General features: G+C 44.0%; 1 protein-coding gene across 2 annotated transcripts; it reads right to left on the reverse strand.

Annotated features, from left to right (window-relative positions):
* Positions 1-309: 309 nt before the first annotated feature.
* Positions 310-7,235, reverse strand: Dusp12 (dual specificity phosphatase 12). 2 transcript variants are annotated; one of them, XM_005348782.3, is made up of 6 exons: positions 6,879-7,235; positions 3,688-3,801; positions 3,320-3,438; positions 2,887-2,983; positions 2,408-2,591; positions 310-942 (listed from the first exon to the last, which is right to left on the reverse strand). In XM_005348782.3, exons 1-6 carry the CDS (start codon positions 7,217-7,219, stop codon positions 781-783), a joined length of 1,017 nt encoding a protein of 338 aa, XP_005348839.1. In that variant the 5' UTR covers positions 7,220-7,235; the 3' UTR covers positions 310-780. The 2 variants fall into 2 exon arrangements, with proteins under 2 accessions (XP_005348839.1, XP_026635410.1); XM_026779609.1 differs by lacking the exon at positions 2,408-2,591 and having other exon boundaries at positions 864-942.
* Between the last annotated feature and the right edge of the window lie 1,657 nt (positions 7,236-8,892).

The following is an 8,892-nucleotide window of genomic DNA, read 5'->3' on the forward strand; positions in this document are numbered from 1 at the left end:
TGTTCCAAAGGTAACATAAACTGTGATGGTTACTGGGAGAAGAGACTCTCCTGCAGTAAGTTGCCGGCAAACTGAGCAGGAAGCTGTAGGAATACAGCTTTTGTGAGTAGTTACCCACACTCCTGGAAGTAACCCCAATAAATTCACCAGTTTACCAAGCTGGACTTGGGTGGAAGCATCTCTTTGGTCTGTTGTGATCAGTGCCCAATACAGATGCCTGTTCACATTTCCCTAGGAGGAATCACCAAAAGGCACATGTGTAGGTTCACTAATGTCCCTTAAATGAGACACGGAAATAATTTTTCAAAATACAACAAATTAATCTGCTTTATATTTCTGAAAACCAAAGAATATCTACCTGGATACAGACAATCTCAACTTTTTACATCCAATTTTATCCATCTAGACTTTAGTGTCATACAACCAACATACTATAAAGCACAACTTTACATGTGTAAGAGGTCCCAGATATAGGTCAGAGGTAGAATGTTTACCTAGCATGCTTAAAGCATGGGCTAGATCCAAAGAGCACAAAAGCTTAAAACATGTAACAGGGCATCTGGTTATAAAAGATTTTAATATCAAATTAAATGTACACGATTGCCTGGATTGCCCAGTGAAGTAATGTATATGCATCATACATCATGTGATAAGCTACCAACACATATCTGCCACAGTAACTACCTTTGGACACTAAATGAAATTTTGGCCTCTGCTATGAAAGATAATGATCAAGAGAAATACATTTCGTTGGGTTTTATTCCAAACTGTGTCCCAAGTTCATAGTTTCCTTGTTTGTGATCCCAGAGCTGGCAACGTTTTCATTTCATCCACTCTGTTCTTGTGTATTTGGAAAGCAGGGGTTATCCATCGACCACACGAGCACTGTTCTCCATACCAGTTGAAGGAACCCAACTTGGCACTGCATTTTGGGCAAAGAAGCTGAAAGAAGCAAATGTGTCATTGTATCCATTTTATATTCATCAGCAACTATCTTTGACAATGCAGAATATAAAATAGCTAAGGCATGATTCCTGTTCTCAAAAAATTTGGGTTTTTTTTTTTTTTTATTGGTTGGTTGGTTAGTTTTGATTTTGGTTTTTTGAGATAGGGTTTCTCTGTGTAGCCCTGGCTGTCCTGGAACTCGCTCTGTAGTCTCGAGATCCGACTGTCTCTGCTTCCCCTGTGCTGGGATTCAAGGCATGTGTTACCATCAAGGAACTTGTAATCTGGGTTGATCATAAAGTACAATTACCACAGGAGAGGCACTTTGTACTGAAAAGGAGGGACAGGAACCTCAGGATGAAGGGGGGAAGCAAAGCTCAAAGCAACTAAGAATGTTTGTATCAGGGGCTGGAGAGATGGCTCAGTGGTTAAGAGCATTGCCTGCTCTTTCAAAAGTCCTGAGTTCAATTCCCAGCAACCACATGGTGGCTCACAACCATCTGTAATGAGGTCTGGTGCCTTCTTCTGGCCTGCAGACACACACACACACAGAATATTGTATACATAACAAATAAATAAATAAATATTTAAAAAAAAAAGAATGTTTGTATCAAGGTAACAAATACTTGGCTTCTAATCGATTATTAACAGGAGTCCAAATCAGACTCTCATGGTAAAGGATGGAAGTGCACATTCAGATTCTCATCTTCTACTGCTAGCTGGTATCAGGAGCATGTGCGTCAGAGAAATCCAAAAGTACTCACCAAGATTTCTGCACTCTCTCTAATGTTAGCAACAGCATTATCACTTCTGTTTAGTGTGCATGGTCTGAGTAGGGATTCTTATTTTTGGTGACCTTATTCATATACTAAAAAGACAGTCCTCAGAATCTTCAGAAGGGAATGGTTGATTACAACACAGATGTTTGTTAGTTTTGTTTTTTTATCCAGACAATAAGATGGGACAACAGGTAAGGGCCCTTCGGCCAAGCCCAATGGCCTGAGCTTGGTCCTGAGACCAACATGGTGAACAGAGGAAACCAACTTCCACTAGAGCTGTTCTCTGACTTCCATGTATGAGTGTGTGACACCCCAGAACCCCCACAGGTACATACAGCCGCATACAAAAGAGAGAAGATGTAATACAGATATTAAAAATAATAAAAATGTTTGTTGTTGTGTTGTCTTGAGACAGTGCCTCATGAACAGTCAGGATAGACTCAAACTCACTGTGTGCCTGAGGTGCCCCTAACTTCCAACCCTCCTGCCTTAACCTCCAGAGTGCTGGCATTTCAGGCCTGGCCTATGTGATGCTAGAGATGGAATCCAGGGCTTCAAGCATACTAGATGAGCGTTCTACCAACTAAGCCACATTCCCCGCTGTAAAATACAGTTTAAAGGTGAAGAAGGGAAAAGAATTTAGATGACACAACAAAACTGCAGAAAGAAAATAATGTTCTCACCTGTCCATCTATTACTCCCAACAAAGTCGACTCCATCCACTGCACAGGTTCAATGAAGTAAGATGTACACTGAGCCTGACTCCCCGTAAGAACCAAAGACGGCGTCGTTCTCTTGTGAGCAAAGGCTATTGGCCCGCTTCCTTCACTATGATCCAAAATACTAGAACTTCTAAATAAAGATCGCCTGCAAAACCACCGAAGACAAAAGCATTAACGACTTCCAAAGGATGAAAACAAAGATGAAATGTACAATATTTCTTACAAGCCAAAAGAATACAACATTGAGTATGCCACTCAAAATCTCAATAGCCCTACAATCTGGTTACTAAGCTACATTCTCTCTGGGGCAGGTTTGCATGTAAAATTTCCATAATATTCAATTAAACAAATCCTTCCTAGAGAGATAAGAAAATAAAACTTGAAGTGCTTTTGCAACTACCAAGATGATTAAAAATTCAAGAGGATCCAAAATATTTTACCTGCACTTTCTACATTTGTAGAGAATGTCATCTTTTAATCCTTGTGACATGGTGGTTGGGTCAACAGCAAAGAGTTCTTGAGGCAAATTCCGAAGTTCTGCAAGGTAATTTAAATGTATCCAACTGTCAACATCAACCTTCTAGATTTTCAGACAAAATCCCAATGCCAAACTGATGCGATACATGCTGAACTCAGAACAAAACTCTCCACTTTGAGAAATCAGGGAGGAAAGCAAGGCAAATAAGCCTTTGCTCTAAATGGAACTGCCAGATTTCAATCCCAGCCATTTTTAAACCACGTGACTTTCTGCTAAACAGAGGAAACGGCAGTCTCTGCCTCCTAGTTCTTGAAAAGTAATACAATGCATTTAGTGTCCAAGTAAATGAGACGTCAGCGGAGTGCAGATTCCACCAGTGATCAGTGTTTACCCACCCGGGTACTTCTCGGTGACCTTCTGGAGCCGGTACTGCTTGTAAGCTGCGCTCGAGGTGTCGACTTCACATCCCATGGCCTCATATAACTTCAGTTGCCCTTCAAATCCCTCATTCATCCTGCAATGAAAAGTGAGCGTGAAGTTGGGCCCTCTTTCAATAAAACCTCAGGACCAAAGGAGAACTGGTAACAGCAGCTGAAGAAGATCCTAAGTTTGCTTCTGACCCATGCAAGTGCAGGGGCGTGCACCCACCCCTACACACGCACTACACACACACACACACACACACACACACACACACACACACACCATGCATTCATACAGACTTTAAAGGAAGAGAAAGAAGTGTTACTGTGACAGGACTCACTTGGCTTCCGGCTTGACGGTCTGGAGGCTTTCATAGGCCTTTTCAAAGGTAAGTTGGTCTGTCTTCATTATAAAGGCAGTCACTACAGCAACACTTCGACTGACTCCTGCATGGCTGAAAAAGAGACCTTCAAAATAAAACAGCAAATAGCAGCAATTAAAAACCAAGGGAAAGCCCAGCCCCCATTAATGGTAAAATTTAGGTCCACCTCACTTCTATCTTTTCCTTTCTCATAGTTATAGCGATCTTCCTGTCTCCGCCTCCTACGCGATGGGGTGACAGGTGTGTACCGCTGTGCCCAGGTCATTTCCACTCCAATTAACCCACACCTCTTAAATACCGCCAACATACAAGCACAGTCATTGATTTCCTTATTCCTTTTTAAATTCTGATCAATATGGATGTACTAACTATTCAAAAATAACTACCTTAAAATTTTTAACTGATGTCCTAGCTCCTTTGCTCTTAACTCCAAGTTGTTCCAGATCTGGTCCCATACGTCTTTTATCACTACCTCTGTCCCTGTGTCCACCCTTAGGACTACTGCACAGAGTCCAACAAAACAGTTCAAACCAACCCAGCAGGACTACTCAGGAATCCCCAACACCTACTAAGATTTTCCAGCCATTTATTTTTGCTGCAATATACGCTGTCAGTTTCCTAGACAAGGCCCAGGAATCCTTCACATCCTAATTCCACCATTCATCAACCAGTCTCCCCAGTCTCCCTCATCCCAAGCAGAGCATAGGAAGATATATATCTTGGAGCTGAGGTTCCAGCTTAGAATTAATCCCAGCACCATTTCCAAAAACAAAGAAATAAAAATAATCTGGTTTTACTCTGCAGTCTTGAGAATGCCAACTGTTAACTTCTCCTACCACTGAAGGGATGCATAGATTATTGCTCAAAACTGACACCATAGTATACACCATATACCATAGTATACACCATAGTATACATCATAGTATACACCATAGTATACATCACGGTATACATCATAGTACACATCATAGTATATATCATAGTATACATCATAGTATACTGATTATCTCCAATTAGCAGCAGATGGAGACTTTTTCTTCCTGTTTGCTTCAAGTCCAGAGGTACCAAGGATGAAGAAAATTACTTCTGGTCCTGTCCCTGAGTTTTCATTAATTATTGTCAAATAGCAGCGGGAAAAGACAAGCTTGTCAACACACCAAAGCAGACTGCCACACATAGCTGCCTTCTATTTCGATCCGATTCAATAAGCCAAAAGAATCGTTTATGATTCCCACAGGCTCAACAGGCTTCGTATGTTTCTCCATGGCCACTGAAAACCCGTTTACTATACTTCTGAAAATCTGCTGACATTCCCCACTGTCCCCTTCTCCTAATGAAAAGGGATATACAATTCTGAGTCAGGTTGTGTTTTAACTTACTGTAGGTCTGTAGAAAGGAACAACACAAATTACCCTTCAAGTGAGCTTTGTTAGGGGTGAGAGCATGGAGATCTCCCTGAGGCATGATCCTCACTGAAGTGAGAGCGTGTTAGGAGAAATCTGGATCATAACAGAGGCAGCTCATGCCAGCCTTGAAGGGAGAAACAGGGCCTCGAAGTCTGGGAAAGGAGCGCTACAGCCGCCATGTATAATGTCGGGGTTCCCAAAGAGAAGAGACTTCTAGTTCAGAGGACAAATGGAATTTCTAACTCTTACGGGTTTTCACGGAAGGAGGCAAGCTCCATAAGATGTGGTAACCTATCCCAGCCTGGTCTCCAAAATCAAAAGTCACAAGGCAGAAGGGCCCTACATAAAAATAAAGTTATTTGGGGGTGGGGCGGGGGCAGAGGGGGGGTGACAACCTAATCTTGCTCACAGCTGCTAACAGGAGAAAGAGACCTCTAAGTGATATAAGGGCACAGTTCACATTGTTTCAACTTCCTGTCCCAGAGAGCTGCACGGGGTTGGGGAGTGACTTGATTTCTGGTTGTGATCTCACAGGTTGGGCTTAGTGGCTAATTATTTACAGATTTTTTTTTTAATTGTAATGACTACAGAACAAATGCAAGGTCCTTTTCTCTCAACACTGGTCTCCCCTGATCTGTTTATCATTTCTTCTGCTTCTCTTTCTCCCCACTCACCCCAGGACAAGGCAGAGAGACCAGACCCTCTACTCCAATATTAAGCACAAAGACCAGAATTAAAGACAAACTAGTAGCACATGCATATAAATACAACCACGCAGGAGGCAGAAGCAGGAGGGTCCCAAGTTCAAGGACAGCCTAGACAAGACAGTAAAACTTACAGCTCAAAAAGAGAGACAGGGAGACAGTACGCTGTAGCCTTTCTCCACCCTTCTGTGTGAGAACCGGCTGCAAGGACATCCTCTTAAGACTGGAGCTAGGCCACAGTACTAGAGTGTCTGCCTAGCATGCTAGCAGGACAAATCAATTCTCTGATCTACTTAGTCTGATGTATCCTAAGGCCATCAATCCAGAAAGGGCTTTGCCCTACACCCCAGAGGAAGAAGATCAATATGGGTCAGGCCCTCTCACTCCATTGGCATTAGATCACACTCCTTTTGTCCAATCACAGTGCTATATGACTGTCCAGTCTTAATCAAACCAAGCATTTTTCCTTGGTTATGTAAAACTTTGATTAAAAATACTCAGGCATGGTGGCGCACTGAAGGTGTGCAGCACTCTGGAGGCAGACGCCGGCGGGTATCTGTGGTTTTGAAGCCAGAGTGGTCTACACAGCGAGTGAATTCCTCGCCTGCCAGATCTACACCAGTAAGACCTTGTCTCAAAAAAAGGCTTATGGTTTTCTTTTGTTTAACCACAGTGACTTTTAGGATAAGAAAGAAAAGTATCACATATTTTCACCCCAATAAATCTAGCTGCACTACATTCAACTCCAAAACTATAGACAGATGAGAGACAGATAAATAATTGGTAGGTAGGTAGAGAGACACACACACATACATACATACATACATACATACATACATACATACATACATACATAGACAGGCTGATGCTGCAAAATGAACCAAACAAAACACGAACCAGGGGCCAGTCTCCAGACCCTCCTCCTTGAGCCATCCCCAAGGATGAGGATGAGGAGAGAGATTATCAGCTATGACAGCCGGTTCCTCCACTCCTGGGCGCTCTGCAGAAAGGAGGCTTGCCCCTGGCACCTTGCACTTACCAGTGCACCAACACCGCACGTCCCTCGGCTCGCGACTGGCCGATGAAGGCCACGCAGCGATCCAAGTGGCTGAGCAAGTCCGTCTCGGGTTTGTCCAGCGCCGGCACGAAGAGGCTCCGGAGTCCTTCGAACCCAGCCCCAGCCTGGAAACCCGGTTCCGAGTCTACCGTCAGCACGGCGGTGATGCCGGCCTCCAGCAGGTGGTTTGGTTCCGCCACCGCCGCTGCCCCACCCAGATACAGCCCGGGCCGCACTTCCACCATGTGTCCAGCCGGGCTGGCTGTGCCGGTAGCCGCAGCCTGGCGCTCGCCACCATGGTTCAAGCCCCGTTCGTCCAACATGGCGGCACCTGGAAGCCAGGCAGCCGCGGCACCGCCACCGTGTGGCCGGCTAGAGCGGCCTCTGGCTCTCACCAGCCCCTCTGCAGCGCCGTGGGCGGACCGCGGCCAAGGGAAAAATGACGGCTTCTGCGCAAGGTGAAGGGAGGCTTGCTGAAGTGGTGCTAAGCTGCACTCAGCGTAGCTTTCCCCACAACCTTCCAAAGTTCAACATAGAAAATAAAGTCTCCGTTCATCCATTGCTGGCGGGACTGCAAACTCGCACAGCCACTATGGAAATCGGTGAAGGTGGAAACTGATCTATCTCAGGGTTTAGCAATACCACTCTTGGGTATATACCCACGGGACGACGCTTCATCCTAACCACAGAGACACTTGCCCAACCATGTTCACTGCTGCTCTATTCACAATAGCCAGACATTGGAAACAACCTAGATGTGCCCCGACTGGATAAAGACTGAACAAAGAAAATGTGATACATTTACACAATGAAGTATTACTCAGCTGTTTAAAAAAAAAATTGAAACTCGCAGGTAAATAGATGGAACTAAAAAATTATCCATAGTGAGGTAACTCTGACCAAGAAAGACAAATATGGTATGTATTGGCTTATATGTGGATATTAGCTATTAAGTCAATGATAACCAAGCTACAACCCATAGAACCACAGAGGGTAGATATAGAGAAAGGGACTAGGGACTGATAGATCTCCCTTGGGAAAGGGAAATAGAATAGATAGATGGTCGTGGACGGAGGGGAGGGCTAACACAAAAGGATGAAATGGAGAAGGGGAGGGGAAAAGGGGGAAGAGAGTCAAAAATTAAGGGCCATTTGAGGGGTGGTATGAAAACCTAACATAGTAAAAGCTTCCTAACACAGAGACACACACAGACACACACCGACACACACACACACACACACACACACACACACACACACACACACACCCCAAGGTTATCTAAATGAGATCACCAATTAATGGAGGAGACAGAGTCAAGAAATGGTGACATTTCTTGTCACCAAATGAAGCTTCCAGTACCTGGATTGGGTTACATCTAATTGAGTTGTTGGTCAAAGGGGTCCCATAGGAACCCCCAAACAACTCAGGCTGTTGCCAAGACTGTAGGTTGCCTTCTGCCATCTGATGGCAAGGCTCCATTGTGGAAGGCAACACCTACACAACTCATTGAACATGGAGAAGTCGTGCTGGTGCCTACATAGAGCCTTTACCCCTAAGAGCTAGCATCTTTGGTACAGGAAAGTACTCTGCATGCTACCAAAAGAGAAATATAAAGACCAGTTCAGCCACAAATGCTTTGATCTACAGTGGTATTCCACCTACAAGATATCCTACTGAAATAGTGGCACAAATTTATGGGAGTAACCAACCAACATATGATTTGACTTAAGGCCCACCACAGTGGATGGAACCCATATCCAACACTGAGTGAGTGATCAAGAACCTTAGATTAGATAGCCCAGGGACCTATGATAAAATCAAATACTACTGTTGTAAAAAGAACAGTTTTGTCTTGTTGTGTTTTATTTTATTATTATTCCTTAGAAGTCTGTTTGTTTTCTAAGGAGAAACAGAAAGGGGGTGGACCCAGGTGAAGGGAAAGTGAGGAGGAACTGGGAGGAATAAAGAGAGGGGAAACCATAATCATGAGATACTT

This window comes from Microtus ochrogaster, chromosome 6 (assembly GCF_000317375.1).
Source record: "Microtus ochrogaster isolate Prairie Vole_2 chromosome 6, MicOch1.0, whole genome shotgun sequence".
Lineage (NCBI taxonomy): Eukaryota > Metazoa > Chordata > Mammalia > Rodentia > Cricetidae > Microtus > Microtus ochrogaster.

Bases quoted from the DNA above. Each gene is read 5' to 3' on its own strand.
- Dusp12 (XM_005348782.3), bottom strand. From the start codon at position 7,219: ATGTTGGACGAACGGGGCTTGAACCATGGTGGCGAGCGCCAGGCTGCG. The intron at 3,439-3,687 runs GTGAGTCCTGTC...TTTTCATTGCAG, and splicing joins ACCGTCAAGCCGGAAGCCAA to GATGAATGAGGGATTTGAAG. The intron at 2,592-2,886 runs GTAAAATATTTT...GTGGTTTTGCAG, and splicing joins TACAAATGTAGAAAGTGCAG to GCGATCTTTATTTAGAAGTT.